Genomic DNA, 20,709 nt, shown 5'->3' on the forward strand with positions numbered 1-20,709 from the left:
AGAGCTGGCCCTTCAGTCTCATCTAACTCATCCCAGTGTTCCCGCCCTTAGCCCCCACATCACGCGTAAGGATGACCCCCCCACAGTTCAGCTTTGCCTACCCCTGGCCACGGCAGTCCCCTATCATCTGTCCAACCTCCTGGTGAGATGCAATTCAGCAGGGACTCACCCTGTTCCCATTTCACAGATTCTAACACTGAGGAGCAGAGCAGTTCGGGACTCTCATGGTAACTCCGGAGCTGCCACCGTGGCCCACGAGGCCAGGACTGTGTGTTTCTCGTTCACTCGTGTGTCCCCAGAGCCTGGCAGACTGCCCAGCCCAGGGGAAATCCTCAGGAATATCACCCCATTACCAACCGTAAACAGCGTTTCCCAGAGCCTGTGTCACGAGACGCTTCTAGGCACATGCCCAGTGGAAACACAGCCCACGGCCAAGCTCAGGGGGGTCACGACACTGTCAGTAAACTCAGTGCATAGCTGCCTATCAACTACACCGAGAACCCCACCGGAAAAACACCTGTTTGCTTTGCTCGTCCAGCAAAGCCCCTCCACATCCTTCAGAAAATGCTGCCCGGGATGGTGATTTAACGACTAAGCCATCCTGCTGTGTGCTCACTGTGCACTAGGCACTTGTTCGATATATTCTTGCTCATTAAGTTCTTAAAATAATCCGAAGACATGACTGTTAGAATTATCCCCACTTCACAGATGAGGAAGCATGGATGTCTAAACCTCTTCATCAGAGCAAAGGAAACGAATCCTGCACCTGCTCTCGGGGCCACGCTGTCCTGAGTCACAAAGGCAGGCTCGTGGCCAAGGTCCGCTGGTCCCGACCTTGCCAACTGTGGGACCGCTGAGCCCTGACCTCAGGCCCTCAAAGGGCATCCGGACCACAAGGCCGTCCTTCTGGGATCTGACCACTCTACGGAAGGCACCAGACTGCAGGCCCTCCTGCCCTGGCCGATCTCCCAGCTGCCCCCTCCACTGCACCATGGAACACAACTGATCATTCTAGTGCTGAGATTCTCATTGGCCTCAAAAGGCAGGCAGTAAATTCCAAAAGGATGAAGTGTAGTTCTGAAGGGTGTGGAGACATCTGAGGTGGGTATAAAACTGGATCTGGACCCCAATCAGCCAGCTCCAAAGCCTCCCACAGACAGGGTGTCCTTGGGGCGCCCCCCAGTTTGATGAGTCCAATCAGCCACACACCGCCCCTGGGCTGAGGCCTGGAGCTCATCGTCACGGAATGAAAACAGAGCAGTCGCCAGTCCCGTCTTGAGAGTGTGCCCCGCGGCCCCACAGCCACGTCGAGGACCTCCTCCCCTTCCCTCGTCTCTGGAACCCTCCTCCAGGCCGACGTGCAATGCCCCGAGCTGCTACGATTTATCACAACGGCACGCTTCACTACAGGTTACTGCCTCAGCTGGAGGGTGCTGGTCCCCGGCATTTGGGAAACTCCATTTTTATACCCATCTCAAATGCCTCCTCCTCCGGCAGGACGTCCCTAGCATTTGCCTGCATGCTGCCTGTTTCCTCCTTCATGTCACCCCCGCGACGGACTCTGTCCTCTGCACCTCTGTGTACTGCGTAATTCTTCGAGGACAAAAGACACTCCCCGTACCCAACAGGGGGCCTGGCACCAAAAAGGGCTTCCTAAACCCTCAGTGAGTGAGTGAAAGAGACTTACTCCTTCACAAGCACACACTGCGGGAACTGGTGAAAAACCTGTCATAGGGGAAGACAGTCGAGGACGAGTCCAGGCTGGGGGACTTTTTCTATGAGTGACAAGACTGTCACTACTCCCGCCTGTGGGCCGCAAGGGCTCTGTTGTAACCACCCAACCAGGCCATCACACACTCATGCAGCCACGGAGGGCACACAGATGAGGAGGGGCAGCTATGTCCCAATTCGATTTCACGTCAGCAAGCTGGCACCTGGACAGACGTCGCCTGCGGCCCCTGGATTAGATTACTCAACACATTTCCAAGGGGCTAAAGGAGACAGTTCTTAGCAAGCTGTCCTCTATCTCCCCCTAAAAACAGCAAGCCGGGCTGGGAGGGAGGGAGGGAGAGAGGAGGGAGGGAACACCATTTCCTAGGAAAGCCTCAATAGGTTTCGGATGGTTCGAAACATTTTCTCAGAACTCTCTCAGACCTCAAGCTCCAAAGCCTTGAGGAGGGCAAGGGGACAGAATCTAAAGTAAGCTACAAGTTAGCGACAGATTCCTCTACTGTGTTTGGTCTCTTTTTTTATTATTATCATCTTTACTTTCCTAATACTGTCCTTCGTAACACTGTTATGATTCCTAGTACTGTCATTTCTATTGATAAATTCTGGCCTAACTGATGTCCTGGAAAAGAAAGAAAACAGACAAGAAAACGCGCTCAAGGGAAAAACCAAACTCCAAGGAAATTTAATGAAATAAATAGGTTTCTTGACTGCACAAGAGAAGTGACATGTCCCCAGAGCTAACTTCCTCCCGTGCCCATCTCCCAGGGGGAACCGGGAGAGCACAAAAAATCTTAACTGCTTCCTCCAGAGCAAGAAACGCCCTGACGCCATCGCCGATGCCCCGGCCCCGTTAAATCACATCCTCTAGGACAAAACTTGTCTCGTTTTGTGCGCTCTCCCCCCTTCCCCGCGAATGCGCTTGAAGAGAACGTTTGGGTCATTCGTCAGCTCTGTCTTCTCCCACTCTAGCTCCTGGCTGGCGAGGTCTCTCTGCCAGCCCCTGGCCACGCCTGGCCTTAGATGAAAGGTCCCCCACACAGTGGTGGTGGAATCCAGGGACCATGAGTGGCTTCAGAGACCATCACACACACACACAAAGGCAGAACAGATGGCCGGCAGAATTGATGTTGAAATGGGTCCCTGCTCCCCTCTAACTTCTGGCACCCTGACTTATCCCCTGATGGGTGTCCCCTGTGGGCTCCTCTGGCCCCCTCCAGCTTGCCGGTGATCCAGGGCCCCCTGTTCACCCAGCCCTTTCATCTCCACGGCCTCAACCCCAATGCCCGCCTGACCCCATTGTGCAGATGAGAAAACCGAGCCTGGAGACACCAGCAACGTCCCCAGGTCACAAGCAGGTAAGCTGCAGAAGGCCGCAATTTGAAACCAGGACCGTGTGACGGCAAAGCTGGCACTCAGTGGAATGAGGCCCATTCTGCGGAAGAGTCCCCCACGCTTCCCTCCTCTTCCTCTCCCCCTCGGTGGGGCCCACCTCAAACTCCCAGCATGCACCGGGGAAGGAAGAGTGGAGACCAAACAGACCACCGGGATCCCCCCTCACTGCAGGCCCCCCAGGGCTTCCCTTCACCTGGCGTTTCACTGAAAGAAACTTCCCCAGGCATCCGAGACTCTCACCTGCCGCTGGGAAACCTCTGGCTGAGCTAGATGACTAGGCATAAGATAGTGAGAGTAGCCCCAGCTGGTGTGGCTCAGTGGATTGACTGCGGGCCTGCGAACCAAAGGATCGCGGTTCGATTCCCAGTCAGGGCACATGCCTGGGTTGCAGGCCACTTCCCAGCAGGGGACACACGAGAGGCAACCCTACATTGATATTTCTCTCCCTCTCTCCTTCCCTTCCCCTCTAAAGATAAATAAATAACTGCCACTTACTGAGCACACACCACACAGCGCTGCAAACTTTGACATGTGTCACCTCCCGGCATCATCAGCCTGGCCTTTTAAGGGCAACACGGGTCCCGTTACACATGGCCAGCTGGCCAGGAACCGCAGTGCAGGGTCCCCCTCAGACTCCAGGCCCTCCTGGTGTCCCCACACCCTCCCAGGGTCACCTCACCTCTCCCTCCCTCTCACCTACTGCTTCCTCCAGGGCCAACCCAGGTGCCACCTGCCCAGTGGCTCTGGTCCGACCCACTTCTAAGGCACCGAACTGCCCACCAGTAGGTCCTAGGAAGGGGCTGACATGGGACTGCCATCCAGTGGGTTCACGTTCCTCCAAGATCCCGTCTAAGCTCATGAAGCCCACGGGCTTTCGGCAGACCCAAGGACCCAGCTCCGTGCACTCAGCCGAGCGACTCCTGGGGAGCACTTCTGGGTTCTCCATGGATGCCACCCCCTTCTAGTCTCCCTTCAGAGTTGCAGGCAGAGTGTAAAGCCATACGATGCTGGCTTCGTGACTTCCCTGAGCTGTGCAGCCTTGGCCAAATTCATCCACCTCTCTGATCCCCACCTCCTTCTTTTTTTACAAGGGATGGGGCAGCCTGGACCTCATAAAGTTGTTATAAAGATAAAGGAGGCCACCCAGGCACAGTCTTGGCACACAGTATGTCTCCAGCACCATAAACACAGAGCAGTGCCTTGTACACAGTAGGTAACAATAAACATCTGTGCAGAGACATGGAGTGGGGGCGTTTTATCTCTGCCTTTCCCACATTCGTGGGCACTGCGCATGTCTGGACAAATCCACGGACCACCACACCCTTCCTTCATAAATGAACCTCTGGTCTCCTCCATCACAACAACCTTTTCTGGCCCCCCTCCTGAAGGCGGAACTTCCCTTTGCTGGAACCCCAGTGTCTCATCATAGAATCAGCACCGCCGGGAAGCCCAAGGCCGTGTTGAATACAGCCCATGGTCAGGGGTCATGAGGAGTTCAAGGTACATGCCTCAAAGGAAAGTGGGTCCCCAGAATGTGTACATTACGGACCTTGGCATTGAAAGGCCGCCGGCAGCTTTGACAAAATGGTCCAAAAAGATGTTGCAAAAAAAAGGGGGGGGTCAAAAATGTATTTTTTAAATTGTTTTGAGCTCTGATGACTTGAAAGAAAAATAAAAGCCACCCCAAGCGGATTTGAGATTTGGCATTGGGTGCCAATAAAACAAAATAATTCACCTGAGCAGAAAGCAAAGAAGCCCAAACACAGCCCGCCCCCCCGAAACTCAGCAGGGCTGTCCCTTCCCCGAGAAAGCATCCCCTGGATTCGCTGAGCTGTGTTGGGCCACCCACCCCGCCCCTTGGGGCCTTCCAGCCACCTTGGTTCCCGGTGTGCGAGGAGAAACAATGGAGAAGGTGTCTCACTGACCCTGGGTAGGAGCCCTCCTGCGGTGCCTCCGTGCCAAGGAGAGGTCACGAGAAAGCGCCAGGCCACAAACAAGTGTTGTCTGGGGTAGAGCCATCAAGTGCAAAGGTGAAACTGAAGCCTTACGCTCAAAGAATCCAGGAAAGGGTACCACTGGGTTGACCAAGGAATAATAATAATACTACACTTGATCTTAGCCAAAAGGCCGAGAAGCGATGGGGAATAATAATAATAATAATAGCAACAATGGGAAGCCAGGTATGAATTGTACAGCTGTCAATGAGCGTGGGGATGTGAATACCGTGTCAAGTTCACTCACCGGCGTTGAAGGTCAAACCTGAGACACACAATCATGGGGGAAGAATTTAAGGCTCATCATTCTTGTCCCAGGACAGGCCACCCACCATTCAACAGACCAGGATACCAGGCTCAGCCAGGCCGTGTGGCTCATCTGTCCCCAACGGCCAGAGGGCTCAGGACAGGCTGGCCCCCAGCATCCAGCCTCCAGGCCCTGAGCTCTCCCCACCACTGTTACCCTTCAGGAAGCTTCTCCTCGGGGAAGAGAGTCATCAGGAGCTGCTATCAGCAGAACTAAAATGTTAACAGCATCCCCAAAGGAGTGTGAGAGTACTTGTGAGTGCGTGTGTGTGTGTGCATGTGTGTGTGTGTGTGTGTGTGTGTGTGTGTGCTCAAGGGAGGGTGTCGCAGCCAGGCTCCTAGCTTTCGTCTGGTTCCTGTCAACCTGACTCAGGACCCCTGGGGACGTCATGCTCTGGGCCTGAGAAGCCCAAGGTCAACTCGATTATGGGTTTCTGTGCTCCACCAGAGCCTCCGTCCTCACAGAGTTCCCTGGTTTTCGTCTGGCCTCAGAATTGCTGTCTCGGCCGTCGACACCATTATCGTCCTCGTCTGAGAGCGGCACCGTCCGTCTGCGGAGGGAGCCTGGAGCTCTTGGTCGGTTGCGACCAGGGCATGTCTGCAGGCATTTCGCTTTCTTCACAGCTGGGGGGTCGGGGGTGGACGCCACCAACATCCGGCAGGTAGAAGCCAAGGATGTGGCCGAACACCCTCCAATGCACAGGATGGCCCCCTATAAATGAAGGCTCTGCCCCAAAAGTTTTAGTGTAGAGGCTGAGAGACTGAGGTAGCCCTTCACATGCTATCGCTGGAGACCCCAACCAAGGAACTCTCCTACCTGGGGCCTGAGGGCTGGCGAGTCTGCCCTCTGATGGCAGTGACAACGGTCAGAGTCCCCGGGTCTGCAGTGAGGAACAACCACACTGCAAACCTACAGACCCCCTGCACAGGAGCCCCTCTGTCCAGAACCCTGCTTACTTTGGGCACATAAATATAGTCCCATGACTTTATAAAAGACCATGGGGACTTTTCCAACCCTGTCACACATGTCAACGTGAGACTGTGGTTGATTGCCACCTTTGTTCTGCTCCAAAATACTAAAAGGGCGGCACTGCCCACCCCTTCCCCATCCAGGGGGCAAATACTATGTCGAATTCAGGCCCTGACCAAAGCCTTAGTAAAACCATCGGCTGCCCACGCCCATCACAGAACCGGCTTCGCCAGCTCCGGGACCTCACGACCATGCGGCCCCTGGGGACTCTGCCCTCTGGAAGCAGGCAGGCAGCCGAACAGAGAGCAGGGAGAGAATCCTGTGACTTGGCCCCTTCGTTTGGGTCGCCCGACTGCCAACCCCCTCTGACCAGAGTCAGGTCCTGCTCAGCTGGGGAGGCAGCCCCAGAGGGAGGCGAAGATACATGTCATCTCTCCTACTCCCCATGACCACCCGACACGGTCAAGTAGTTTTACGCCTGTTTCAGACGCCGAGGCACTGCTGGGGAAGGGGCTGGAGCGAGGGCCTCACAGTGCGGTGACCCAGCCAGGACTCACAGGCCAGGCTGGGAGCTCACAGGCCTTCCTGACTCTGCTGCTAACCGACGGGGGAGGGGGACAAAGGTCCAAGAGCACAGCCCCCTTCCCAAGCCCCACAATGGTGCCCTGGTGCCAAGGCCAAGGCATCGATTTCAGCTGAAAGAAATCCTGCTGCTTCTCTTCGTTGCCTTTCAGTCAACAGGCTGCGGGAGGGGCTCCCCGACAGCCAGAGTCACCCCCTGTGTGGCCCCCAACTCTTTCCAGACGTCTCCCAAGGAAATGAAGCCACTGTCTCTTTGGAGCTGACTCCTTGCAACACCCCGAGTTATTATGTGGAGCCTGCTTCACACGCTTTCTTCGTTAGGGCTCATTTTCCTCTCTTAATTGGTCTTCGGTGTGGCAGGGAGATCAAGAGGACAGCTTCCGCAACAGGAGCGCTGCGGGAAGGAAGGTTAGGGGCAGCAGGACCCCATCCGAGCAGCCTGGCCAGGCAGGCAGGCCAGGAGCTTGCTCCCCAGCTCTGCGGCTCCCTCAAAGCCAGCCAGGGAAAGAGACCAAAGGGACCCCTGCCCCACCACGGCCCCCCGGAACTAAGCCCGCACTCATTCCCTGCCATGGCTGGACCAAACCCTTCTCCTCTCTGGGACTCGGCTGTTCCTTATTTGAGAGTTGAGATGATTACTGCAGAGGCTCCCTCAAGGCTCCTTAAGTCTGCACACCCAGTGGTGCTTTCTCCCAGGCACCTCTGGCTGCTCAACTGAAGGAAGGTTATCAGGCAGCGCCCCCTGGTGGTCATCAAGAATCATCATGAAGAAACCCGGTCCCAGGCTGTCCCAGGCACCCGGTTCAGGGAGGAAAAGGCACCCAAGGGCTGGCGGCCAACCAGCTGTCTGACCCTCGCATTCTCAAGCAAGGAGCCCAGGGTTTGAAGCAAGAACACAACCCGGCCACGCCGTTCCTCTGCCCTCCGTGACGATAAAGGCAGCCCTTTGGGAGGCATGGCTTGACAAACAACCCCGGCCCCAGCCACCCAGGGTGCCCCAGTATCTGGTTACAAAGTCTGTCCGGCTCGTTTCTCCTCCACAAAGTACCAGACCAAGGAGGGAAAGACAAAAGCGCTAAAGAAAGAAAAACGATCAGAGGGCGGAGCTAAACTGAGCTCTGCCGTCCCCAAGGTCAGAGCTGGCGTGGGGCTGGGAAGCATCACAGGGTCTCGGGGTGCCTGGGCGGAGGGAGGCCCTTTCCTAGGGAGGAGTGAGGTCAGCGGGGAGGTCTGGGCAGTGAGGCACCCCACATTCAGAGCCCCAGGGGGAGGCAGGGGGGTCTGAATTATGGGGTGCCTCACTGCCCAGACCTGCCCAGATGTTGCTCCCGAGTCAATGAGGTGTGGTGTCCACCCCCAAAGAGCTCACAGGCTAGTGGGGAACAGACAAGAAAAGTGGGCACAGAGGACACTGCAAACTGAAGCACGGGTTTCCAGTGAGACAGACGTGAGTTCAAGCACAGGCACTCCCTGGTACTGGCTGTGTGACTCTAGGCAAGTTATTTAACATCTCTGGGCATGTCCCTCCTCCCCGCCCTTCCCCCCTTCCCCTGCCTACGGTCTGGAGTGGATGGCTGCACTGCAGCAAGTCACCAGGACACGCCCCACAGCTCGGCCACGTGGGCCTGCTGCCTGCTTCTTGAAAGGGCTTCCAGAGATCAGTGTGACCCCTTTTCTTCGCTCTGTGCAAAGCGTTCTTCCCCCTAATCTCATGTCTGGTTCCTTCTTGTCATTCCCATCCTAGGTTAAGTGCTGCCCCCTGCGATGGTCAGGTCCCCGTGTCCACGTGGCTAAGCCACAGCCCTCAGCCATTCAACCCAACATTAACCGAGCTGCTGCGGTGACGCTCTTTGCAGATGTGATGAACGTCTACAATCAGGTGACATGAAGGAAGAGAGACAGTACCCTCCATCGTCTGGATGGGCCGTGGGACGGCACGAAGAGCAGAACCGAGGCTTCCCTGAGGAAGCGGAAGCTCTGCCCGGGGTCGGCACCTCCGGCGTGTGCACTCGCTGCCCTTCCAGACCGCCTGCCCGCCCCGCGGACCCCCGACACGCCCAGCCGGCCTCCGCAGTCGCAGTGCATTCCTGGTACCAAATCTCAATGTGCGTGTCCTCCTGCATCCGCTGTTCTTACACAACCGCTGTGACCCACCCCCCCACCCCCCACCAAAGCTGCCTCCTAGGCACCACGTGAAGCTGGTCACGACTCGATCTATTTCTTATTCATTCCTTCGACTCGTTCCAGAGCAGCGCCGGCTGACGGAACTTTGCGTCCATAGAAATGTCCTAGCACTCGGCCGTCCCGCTAGGTCCGTACGTGTGGCTAGGGGTCGCTAGTGCGACGGAAGAGGTGGGTTTTTCATTGTGTTTCACTGTAATGACTACAGGTCAACGTCCACGTGAATCTGGGGCCACCCCCTGGGCAGTCGGGTCTAGAACATGAAGGCCATGAGAGCAGGAAGCTGTTTAGCCGGAATCACCACCATATCCCCAGCCCCCGCCCCCCTGCCCAGTGACGGAAACACAGGAAGCCCACTCCATATTTCTGGTGAGTGACTGAGCCGTGCGTGGGTGCATGTGGCCGCAACCGGCTTCTGTCCCTCGCACTGGAGAACACTAACGTGGTCCTCTGTCTGCCACCCCTGAGAGTCTGCAGAACGAAACGGCTGGGGGGATGCGCAGTGAAGGGAGACAAAGCACCACCGAGGCTGCCGCGGGCTTTGGGACAGGTGGCTCCTTCGTGGCCCAGCCTCCCCAAGTGAGAGGCAACTGGAACAATAGGGCAATCAAGACGCCTCTTCCTCTTTGTGGTAGGCCAAGGCAGGCGGGTTCGGGTGGGCTCTGGGGAGGACGCCAGGGGGCATCTGAGGCTCTCTGTCCTATTTCGGGGCTGCTTCGCATCCTGGTTTTCTCCTGGCCGATGGTTCTTCCTGGACCCTTGGGAAGAGAAGCTAGAGGGGGCCCAACAAAGCAAGCTCCTAGGGGGGACTGCTGAGATGTGGGGGGCACCTGTCTGTCAGTGGCACCCCAGCCTTGTCTCTCTGCCCCCCTGCACGGCCCACTGAGCCTCTTCTTAGATTTACCAGCATCTCACTGTAGCCGTGAGCCTGCTCTGCAGCCAGGGTTGGTGTGGAAACCGGACAAGTGACCCACACACCTTCCGCTCAGAGCCCCACAAGGCAAGCTCTGTGCCACGGTCCTCCGTGGGGGCTGGGCCTGCCCGCCTACCCGACCCCAGTGCCCACATCTCCCCAGCATTCCCGGGCTCCGGCCACACTGGTCTCTCGGGCACAGGCTCCCTCCTGTCACCCTCTCATCCCAAGAAGAACTCCTCCTCCTTCACTAGGTCCCAGCTCCACCCTGAAGCCACGAGAAAGTCCCCAAGCCCTGGAACCCAGCCAATGTCAGATGCACAGTGAGAGCTGGATCGTTATGTTTGGGAGGGAGGCAGGGAGGGAGGAAGGAAGGAAGGGAAGGAGAAAAGCCAGCTCTTCCATGGCCTGGAAGCCGGGATTTTCCTTGGGGAAGGAAAGAGGCACGTGAGCGCCCACTGCTGGGCGGAAACCACCCAAGGAACGTGTTCCTCGGCGGCCAAGTCAGCTCACCCCAGGACCTCAGCTCTGCGGGGGGCTGTGCTGGGCTGATGCAGGAGGCGGGCTGTGTGCACTGGGAAACCTGCTTGGGGTCCTGCCTTCGCTTTTTGGCCACGGAAAGGCGAGCCAGCCCTAGACAACAATCCAGCCAGACAGAGGGTCTGACAGGCTCCAAGGAAGCCGCGATGTTCAGAGAGACAATGGCTTGGAGAGAAGGGAAATTGAAGATACAGAGAGAGCAGAATTAGAGAAGTTGAACCCCTGGGGCGCTCTGGTGACAAAACGTGAGGGAAGAATAGAAAAAAATGGTGGAAGAAAGTGAGATGGGGGCAGAGAAAGACCAGAGGATCCTGGTGATGATGGTGATGGTGATGATGGTGGTGATGGTGGTGGTTGTAGGATGAGGTTGGGAACAGCACTGATGTGACAGGGACAATGACGGTAACAACAGGAGTTACCCCGTAGCTAACCCAGGCCGGGCCCTGTGCTTTGCCTGCATCATCTCCTGCAATCCCCCCACCGGCCAGCAGGGTGGGAAAGAGTCCCCACTCCACACCAGGATTTAAAACACTTCATTTCCTCACTGCAGAAGACCCCAGCAGAGAGCTGGGGAGACCAAGATGAAAAGAAATGGTACGAAGCAAGAGTCAAAAACTAGTTTGTTCCCTCGTTTGGGTAACATTTCTGATTAAGTCGAAGGGTAGGAAACGATGAAGTCATCCAGCTACCAAGACCGTTAGAAGCTTCAGAGAGCCATCGATAATTTTTGAGGGAAGAAGACAATTCACGGCAAGGATCCGTGGCGAGTGGCTCACTGCTTCCCTCTGGTGGAGACCATTAGCCAGCACATTGTGTGGCTTCCCTGCACTTCCTTCGACAAATACAACCTGGGAACAGAGGCGAGAATAGCCACCTACCACACCTGTCCTCCTAGAAGTCACAAGCAGAGGAGGAAGCAAGACAAACAACCGACAAACAGTCCAAGGCATGGCCAGTTGGTGATAGACGTATTCATTCATTCATTCATTCATTCCATACAGTGCAGAGGCCTTGAGTCAGGGGCCTGAGAATAAGCAGGACTCATGGGAAGGACAAAGGGGGAAGGGAATTCTAGGCAGTGGGCTGAACACCGAGAGATGAAATCCACGCCTGACCTAGGAACCCAAAGTAACTCGCAGATTCCTCCAACGCTGAGGGCTGTGATGGGGACAGGGGTCGGCGGGTTCTGACCAGAAGCCCAACCCCGAGATGCCGTGTAATCCGTGGGAAAGTCCACGTACGTGCAGCCATGGGGGAGTGTCTCTGGCCTACGTGAGACGGAAGGCGTCTGATTCAGAAATGGGGACGGGGTCCCTACTGCGTGCCGTACATTGAGCTGGAAGGTCTGGCCGGCGCTCAGACGGTGAGCAGAAACTGGTGGGAGGCTCCCTGCAGCGTGCATTCCAGTGGGGGAGAGGCGCACCCCTTCAAAACAAGTCGCTCCCCCACAAAGGGCTAAGGCAGAAATGTGAAAGGGGGCCCCGAGACATACAGAGCTGAGGGGTGCTACTACGGAAACTGGGAGCGGAGGGGACCCCGGTGCCCTGGGCTGCAGGAAGGGGGCAGTGTGCGTGCAGCATTTGGTGCTGCGGTCAGGGCCCCCGCAGCTCGGAGGCTGGACATCGTGCATGGACGCTCAGTTGCCTGGGAAGAGCTGGTGGCGGCAAGAGGACCCCTGAGACCAGTATTTTTCAACCCAACTGAGTGAGGTGTGAAATCAAAGGGGCGCATCATTACCGGCATTTGGGAAGTGATATAGTATGAAAAAGAATGTAGAATAGCGTGCATAGTAAGAATTAGTACTGTTTCATGAAATGCATTTCAGTGGTGTATGTGTATCTGTATACATCAGTTGTGTGTATGTAACCTGTGTGTGTGAGGTTGCCACATGAATCGTTTTCGGTACTGTTTGTTTTGATTCAAAAAAGGCTTGAAAACCCCCAGATCAAAGGCCCCGTCAAGGCCGCACCCAGCCCAGGGCTGCTGGGCCCACAGAGGCCGACATCAATGCCTCCCTCAGGCGACACCGGAGTCCAGCCCCACTAACGAGGGCTCTGCCAAACTCGGGAGCCCAGCTCTGAGGGGGGAAACGTGACCTCTGAAAAGCAAGGAGGAGCCCAACCTCAAACGCTCACTCTCCCGCATGGTGGGGGGCAGAGGGAGGGGAAGGGGGCGGGCGGACCCTGGTACGAACTCCTTGGAAAGCCAACAGCTCAGTGTTCACTGGAAGCCTTAGAATATGTGAACCCTGTGCTGTGGGAACTCCTCCGAATTCTCACCCAAGACGGCGCCCTGGACGTGACACCACGGATAATGACACCCCACGCTGCACGCTGCAGTGCCGCCTACAACAAAAATACGAAGATGACCTCAAAGTCTAGAAATAGGAGGCTGGTTGAAGGCAGGGCGGTGGTACTCAGGCCTTGCAAATGAGGAGGAAACACATTCACCGATGAAGATGTGCAAGCTCTCACACTGTGAGGAGGCACAGTTCCTCCACGTGCTTCTCGCCGTCGGGGGGCAGAAGGCACCCCGAAGCAGGTTTGTCAGCACTGCATGGCTGAGAGGCCCCTCTCGGCCACTGTACCAGAGCACGGAATAACCCGACCTTCAGGGCTGCTCAACCAGGGGTGAGAGAGAATGCTGCAAAGTATCCAGAGATATTTTTGTCATGAACGGGGGGGGGGGGGGGGGGGTCNGGGTGGGGGGGGCTGTTACTGGTACCTAGTGGGTGGAGACAGCGATGCCACAAAACATCCCTCAAAGACAGCACAGCCTCCAGGTCACCGTCTCTTTTGATGAAGATTACTGCCCTGACCGAGACCTGCTAGCAACAAAGAACACAGAGGAGCATGTGTGCAGGACCTGGGCCGATGACCTGTTTCAAATATGCCCTGCTTTGTTCACTGATGGGTCCTGAGCACACCTGACACAAAGCAGTCACTCAATAAATATTGTTTCCTGTTGAATCCGGCCAGGGCATCTGTGGATAAGAATCGGCCAGATTGTGCCAGACTCTGTACAACAGTGACACCTTGTGGAGGGAACTGACATCACCACGTGGGTGGGCCAGTAATGTTTCTCTTTGGCTGATGTTGGCAGAGCTAATCCCTTAACAATGAAAAGGCCCAGGTATTCGTGGGAAAGTTATAAAGCTAGAGAGAAGCAGAGGGCCTCAAGAAGATGATATGTGATGTCCTGCTGAGAAGGGCTGACAGGAGTTTGAACAATTCAAAGGTAGTAAACACACACCTACTGGTCTGGAAAAAGTATACCAAAAATAAAGCACAAAAAGAACAACAGAAGGTCCCTAGATGGTGGAGCTCAGGGTACTTGTGTTTGTTCATCTGTTTTCTGATGGCACACAACCCTGGAGCACACACGACCCTGAAGCACTAGGCAGGTGTCCACACCCAGGCGCCTGCTCACCTGCCAGGTGCACGTTCCGGAGGCAGGAGAGGGAGGCATTCAGACGGGCACATTCCTCCTGGTTGGCTCCGTATTTCTCCACGGTCTCACACACCTGCTCATCCGTCATCTCCAGGAGGTCCTCCAGACTCAGCTGGCCCGGGGTGATTTCCTAGGGAGTTTAAGAAGGAGGGTAAATAGCCATCCAGTGCCCATGGTGGAGGAATACCCACCCTGCTGCCCTCTAGTGGCGACTAGTGGAACACCCAGCACCATGGGGATGGCGAGTTGGCATAATAGTTGGGTCTCTGATTTGAGCGTCAGACAGGCTTGGGTTTGATCTCAGCTGTGCCTCAGCTGTGCCACTCATTAGCTAGATGACCCGAAGCAAGTCACGTAACCTGCATGAGCCTCACTTTACTCACCTAAAGACGGGAATCTTAAGCACACATACCGGGTAGGGAAGCACGTATATGTAGCCCACAGCGCTCCATCCACGGTGGGAGCTAATTCCTTATGAACAAGCCTCGAATTTATTTATCTTTGGAGGGCCCTCCATGTCTCCTGCTCAGCTCTTACTGCAGTGATTCATCCCAAATTCAGGATGAACTCAGAGCAGAGCAAACTGGGCGGCCCCAGTTTCTGGATGCTGTCCTCTACTCTCTGCTAGTGTCCTGGGCAGTGCCCTTTGCTGCCAACAGTAGCCAGGCCCCTTTCCCAAAACGATGTGTCTCTAGCCATCATAATGTGAGTACACCTTGAAATTTGTCAAACTTCTATATTTATGCATCTATAAAAAATAGCCTTTGTTTTGTAACACTTAATGGTAGCCAGTGTTTTTACATTTATATTATTATTATTATTATTATTATTATTATTATTGAAATGAGAGTTTCAGACAACCGAGGACGGAGGTTCTGGGGCACGGGTGGCAAACACAAGGCCTGCAGGCCGGATCTGGCCCTCTACCTTGTTTTATCTGGCCTGGCACCTTGTTTCTACCTGGCGGCAGCTCCAAGCTCTCACTTAATTGTTAAGGAGTAGTTACATTTATACAGTTCTAAAATTACATTCGGCCCTTTGAAGGCAACTGCGAGGCTGATGTGGGCCCCTGTGAAAAGGGGACTACATGGGATACTAGTGCCCTCTTGTGGCCAGATCTTTGTATTACAACGAAATCAGACATTTCCGCAACCGGGGAGAGGAAAACTGCGTAGCAAAAAAAATTCTGTCCGAAAAGAAAAAAGATGCAGGGCAAAAGCCAGGAAGCCCAGTTGATGCCCTTACAACTCACTAGGGCAGGGGACAGGGAGAGAACGATAACTGAGTGGCTTAGGGGCTTTCCCAAACAGGAACCCCTTGCAGGTAAGGCCCCCTTTAAGAAGGGTGTATCTGAGAGTACAAAATGAGTTGTACAGAGAAGGGATGGTTCCCAACATAAAAGAATTCTCCTCTCAGCGGCAGGATTCACTTGTGCATTTTCATCTTATAATTAACCCCCCCAAATATTCAATTTACACTGAAGTTCAGGGTCACACAAAAACCACAGAGTTAATGACACCAAAAATGGAGAAAGCCTTAACAAACCTGGGGCAAAAGAGCAGATCTGCCTCTGTTGCATAAAATAATGTAATGATAATAATAATAATAACTGAAACGGACGAAGCACCATCTTAAGTATTTTTCATGGGTTTTTCTTTTACAAAGAAAGACCACAGAAAGTAGGTACTTTCATCACTAACACTAGTCTGTAACTTGGATACTAAATTCAGAGAGGTTAGACCACTGGCCCATGGTCACACAGCAAGAAAGTTGGAACCCAGACAGTCTGTCTTCAGAGGCTTCTCCACACTTCCAGTTCCTCCAGAGAAAGGGGACCTCTAGTGGACACACATGTGAGCTGCAGACAAGGCGCGGGTACCCCAGCCTATCCTCACGGCCTGGCTGGTGGCCTTGGGCTCATGATTCTCAAGACTAAGGTCAGAATCTGAGCTTGGGTGTCTGCAGGCGAGGTAAATACAAATGAGCGAGGCTGTGAACCTGGGGAGCCTGTGGGACCCAAACGGGCCGCAGATTCAGTTCACGGCCACTAGCCAGGAATTCAGTTCAGGGCTGTAAGTGATTCCAGTTTCTCAAGGGAAGCCAGAGAGCTGGGGTTTTATACAAACACTTTCAGCATTTAAATGTGGACTGAAAATATTTTTGAACACTGTATCAGCCAAACAAAAAAAATGCCTGTGCATCAGACACAGCTTGAGGCCACCAGCTTTCAACCCTAACACTAAGCTGACGTTTCCTGAGAGCTGAACATTTTATATGGGTCCTCGCATTTTCCCTGCCACTTGGGGAAAGGAGACAGTCACCACACATTTAGCAGCTGAGAAAACGGACCCCCCCCAAGACTGTGGTGTGCAACCGGGTGGCCCCTGGCCAAGTGAGGTAACATTAAACACGGATTAAGACTTCCGTCCCCCAGGTGCACACACTAACCACAACCTGAGTGATGAAGACCCTCGAGTGGCTGGGGGCTGCTGCACCGCAATGCACACGCATGAAGTGACTGCACCCCAGCAGGGCGCTCCGCCGGCCACCGCTGGCCCAGGCGGTGCAGTGATTTGGCCAATGTGGCTGAGTTCACAAGGGGCAGAGCTGAAACGGGGTCGCTCTTAATGACCCGTGCAGAGGGGATCTCTAATGGCTTCATCTGGTACGTACTGACTGAGGGCCTACTACGTGCCGGGCACGGCCAACACCCCACTGCCTGAGGGGCTGGCTGCTGGCTGCTCAGGGGCAGAGGGTAGGGGCCGCCTCCGGTCACCTCCAGGACTTCCTTGCGCACGTCCACGATTCGGAACCAGTGCCGGAGCTGGGGGAAGCCATCCAGCTCCGCGTTGCGCTCCTGCAGGGCCACCTTCTTTTTGCAGGACAGCTGCCGGCTGAAGTACTTCACCAGCTTGCTCTGCGAAGACACAGATGAGGACACGTCTCAGAGGCACCGCCGCGAGGGAGACAGGCAAGAGTCTCCACGCTGGCCCCTCCCACCCGAACCCCATTCGGCTCCGTACTCTGAAGGAGGGGGACACGTGTTGGCACCACTTCAGTGGGGGTGGGGGAGACCTTTGGCTGGAGCCTTGTACATTTCCACTGCTGTATCCTGGGACCCAGCAAGTCCACCCCCAGGGCTCATCCTACAGACACAATTTCATCATTGGGGGGGGGGGCTGTATTTCCCCTAACTTTGAAATTTTAGCATCTGAACTAAGATACGCTCCAAGTGTAAAATACAGCACCAGACCTCCAAGAAAAAAAATCATGTAAACTATCTCATCAAAGATATTTTACACGGATTACATGTTTAAATGATAATATTGTGGATCGACAGGGTTGAATAAAATATAAAAAATTAATTTCACCTGTCTCTGGAGCTACCACAAAATTTAAAATTACACATTGGGCTCACATCTGTTGCTCTCATTATATTGCTAACAAACAGTGCCGCTCTAAGATTTGATACTAAAGGAACAATTTAGGATATTATGAGGCTTTGCTCCAAGCTGAGAATAGCCGAGAGCGACTGGAAACAACCCAAGTCTTCACAACAGGGGAGGATGTAAATAAATTACATTGTATCCATATGACGATGTGCCATTAAAATAATGCATAATATATGTAAAATATTTATAGCGTAGGAATAAGGCATAAACATTCTATAAGCTGCATGTGTATAAATACACAGAAAAAGCCCTTGGAGGGTATATAAGAAAATTTTAGCACTACTTATCTCTTGTAGTAAGATTCTGAGTGATCTATTTTTTTCCCGTTTGCTTCTCTATAGCAAAATATTAGAAAGTACAGTGTATAGATGTATTAGCTGATTATTAGTGGAAACAATGTTTGAGTAGGCTTCGCAATTTTTTTTTTTAACGCTGAGAATGTGAGGAGCCCTTGAGAATGCCACCAATGACATCCACATCTTAAGGCCCGTGCACGTGGATTCGGCGATCTCGCTTCTAGAAACTTCCTTTCAGAAAACTCTAAACACACATGTATCCATGAGGTAAAAGACTGGCCAGTCACTGCAGCACTGTTTGTGATTTTAAAACCTTGAAAACAATTTTTGAAAAGGTACGTTAATAGAAAAAGTAAATATGGGTGCGTTGAAGCACACTCTCAGAATGGCATACTATTAACCCATAAACTCCGCAATAGGCAGATGGATATATGTTGAGTTGGGAACATCTCCAACAGTTTCCTCTTCAGTGAAAAAGTGATCTGCAAAGACCCTGTATGATATGACTGCATCTATATTTTAGAAACTGTATGTGTGTCAATAATATGTTTACAAACACAGAAAAATCTGAAAATATACAATGATCTATAACAGTAAAAATCAGTATGAAAGAGGGCATTCACTTTTCACTGTGCACTATACATTTTTAGTTTTTCTAACAATTATATATTGCTTTGCTTTTCCAATATTTAGACATTTTTTTTAAGTGTAAATTTAAGACTTACTTGAACCAAAGGTTAGGTATATGCAAAGTGTGGGCAGGACCCCTGACCTCCAGTTCACTCATTCGCTCAAAAAATATTTACAAATATAATACTGTACATCCACTATAATGGAAAAAATTTTTAATTTAAAAAATATATTTACTAATTAAAATTCTTTAATTTAAAAATATATGTAAATATATTAATTTAATCAATTTAAACCAGTATGCCAGGTACCGTGTCAGGCTATGGGAATTCAAAAAAGAATCTGACTAACCCAAAGGGGACCTTTTTCCTGGTGTGTCTGGCACAGAGGATCCAAGCCAGCCCCGAATTCCTGAAGAAAAGGAAGGCAGGAAACCTGTACCCAACAGCGACCACTCTTCAAATCTGTTCTAGCAAATTCCAGGACAAAAGAGATCTTCTTGGGATCACGCCTTCACTCACAATGTGGGAAAGAAAGCTCAGCAATGGAAGCACAACAGGCCCCCCAACACATTTTTGTGTTGTATGCAAATAATGCTCTGTGGTCGTTTGTTACACAGCACTATAGGGAGCCACAGCTAACTGATACACCATCCCACCAACTCATGGGAATCTGAATTTTTCATCAAAGTCCATCTCAAATGTCAGCTTCTCCACCGAGTCCTCATCAATTCTTCCTTGGCATTCTATTTGTATATACCCCGAGACGAGGCAGTCCACTCCCAGGGCGAGTGCGGGAAAGGCCTGCTCCCTTGGCACCGCCCGGGTGGAGGACCCATTAGTCGTTGGGGAAAACACTGGAAGAACACGACACGGAACCAGAGAACGAGCATTCCTCCACTCAACCATCGTAGCTGCTGTACTTTGTTTTCGGGTCAGCGTTTGTAGTCAGAGGCAGTCTCAGGAAGGAGCCAGAACCTCAGGCTAAGCTGGGCTCCGGTCCCCACTGAACAGCGTCAGGTCGTAAAACTGCTCTAAAGCTCAGTTTGCTCCCCTGGAAAATGAAGGTTCAAGTGCCCCTACTTCGCAGGACGGTGGAGAGGGCTAACAGAGACCGTTCACGCCAAGAGGCACCCAAGGACCACTCAGAAGGGCCTTGCAACAGCGCCGACTCTGTGTTCTGTGAATTCACCAACCTCTTCCACCAGTAGCTTGGAGGGGTAAGCCCCAGATATACTGACTACCGGCGTCAGGAAAAGAGTTATGTTTCCAATAAATTAAAATTAATCGGTTTTCAAATAAATAATAAACATTCAAGATCACATGTGCCATTTCTGCCTGGTTTAAAAGGTACAGATTAAAGTTATACTGCAAGAAAATGTACTTTTAATTGGACTTTTTAAAAACTGTCTTCATAATTCATTATTCAAGTCCTGATTTTGAAATTAATAGGGTTTGAATCCATTCAATTTGCAGAAATTGACTGAAAGTAACACACGCTTACTTCATCTGTACGATATCTGTATGTCTCGGCTTTTTTGCTCCTTGGTTTTCCTCAGGCTTTTCCCCTTTTCTTCTGAGTAGATACGGTTTTAGTGTGGATTCTTACATACCTATATACGTGCCTGTGCTGGATTTCAAATACGACAAAAGAAAGAAAGATCTAGTGTCTTCAAATAAACCCGCACGGTGCCCTATTAACTGCTCAAAGACACAAGGAATCCATGTCCAGAAAAGTCAGTGACATCATTCTCACGCCTTTAAAAAGTACTGAGGGTCACAAACGTTTGAAAAACTGGGAAGGCTAGCTGCTGGGAGGCAGGAGCAAGGTAACCGAGTCGTTGCGGAAACGCCCGTTCCCGAGAAGCATCACTGGTAACTTGAGGGGACACTAGGCATGGCATGAAATAACGTGGATCACAGCACAGACATGTGCTCCTCTATCCAAACGCCTCTCCAGCCGCCCGCCCGTCTCTCAAGGAGCCAGCCTCTGTTCAGCCAGCGATTCTGTGTCTTTAACAGCTAACACTTGCTAATCTCTCTTTACCAGGAGAGCAGGACACAGACTCACAGCCTTGGGCAGATAACAACATTTAGCACAATTTAATGACACTTTTGTGTTCATTGTATCTCTTTTCTTGTCTTCCATTCATGGGCAAGTGATAGTACTTTTTTATTGCAATAGTTATACAAAGTTTTATTTTTTAAAAAATATAGGTATGTTTAAAAAATTGAACTGGCTTAAAGAAAACATGGATATGACAAAAAGTACA

At 52.6% G+C, this 20,709-nt stretch overlaps 1 protein-coding gene and 1 pseudogene across 1 annotated transcript in view; both read right to left on the reverse strand.

Annotated features, from left to right (window-relative positions):
- The window catches only part of LOC118991337 (kinase suppressor of Ras 2-like), a 218,727-nt gene that overhangs the window by 135,613 nt on the left and 62,405 nt on the right, over nucleotides 1–20,709 (reverse strand). The window contains exons 2-3 of the mRNA XM_037052604.1: nucleotides 16,836–16,976; nucleotides 14,039–14,189 (exon numbers count right to left, since the gene is read on the reverse strand). Coding sequence (XP_036908499.1) covers nucleotides 14,039–14,189; nucleotides 16,836–16,976 — 292 coding nt within the window. The remainder of the gene's footprint in view (nucleotides 1–14,038; nucleotides 14,190–16,835; nucleotides 16,977–20,709) is intronic.
- Nucleotides 5,188–5,262, reverse strand: LOC118991360 (uncharacterized; annotated as a pseudogene).

Source organism: Sturnira hondurensis, unplaced genomic scaffold (genome assembly GCF_014824575.4).
Source record: "Sturnira hondurensis isolate 20B ecotype Veracruz unplaced genomic scaffold, ASM1482457v3 Scaffold0007406, whole genome shotgun sequence".
NCBI classification, from domain to species: Eukaryota; Metazoa; Chordata; class Mammalia; order Chiroptera; family Phyllostomidae; genus Sturnira; species Sturnira hondurensis.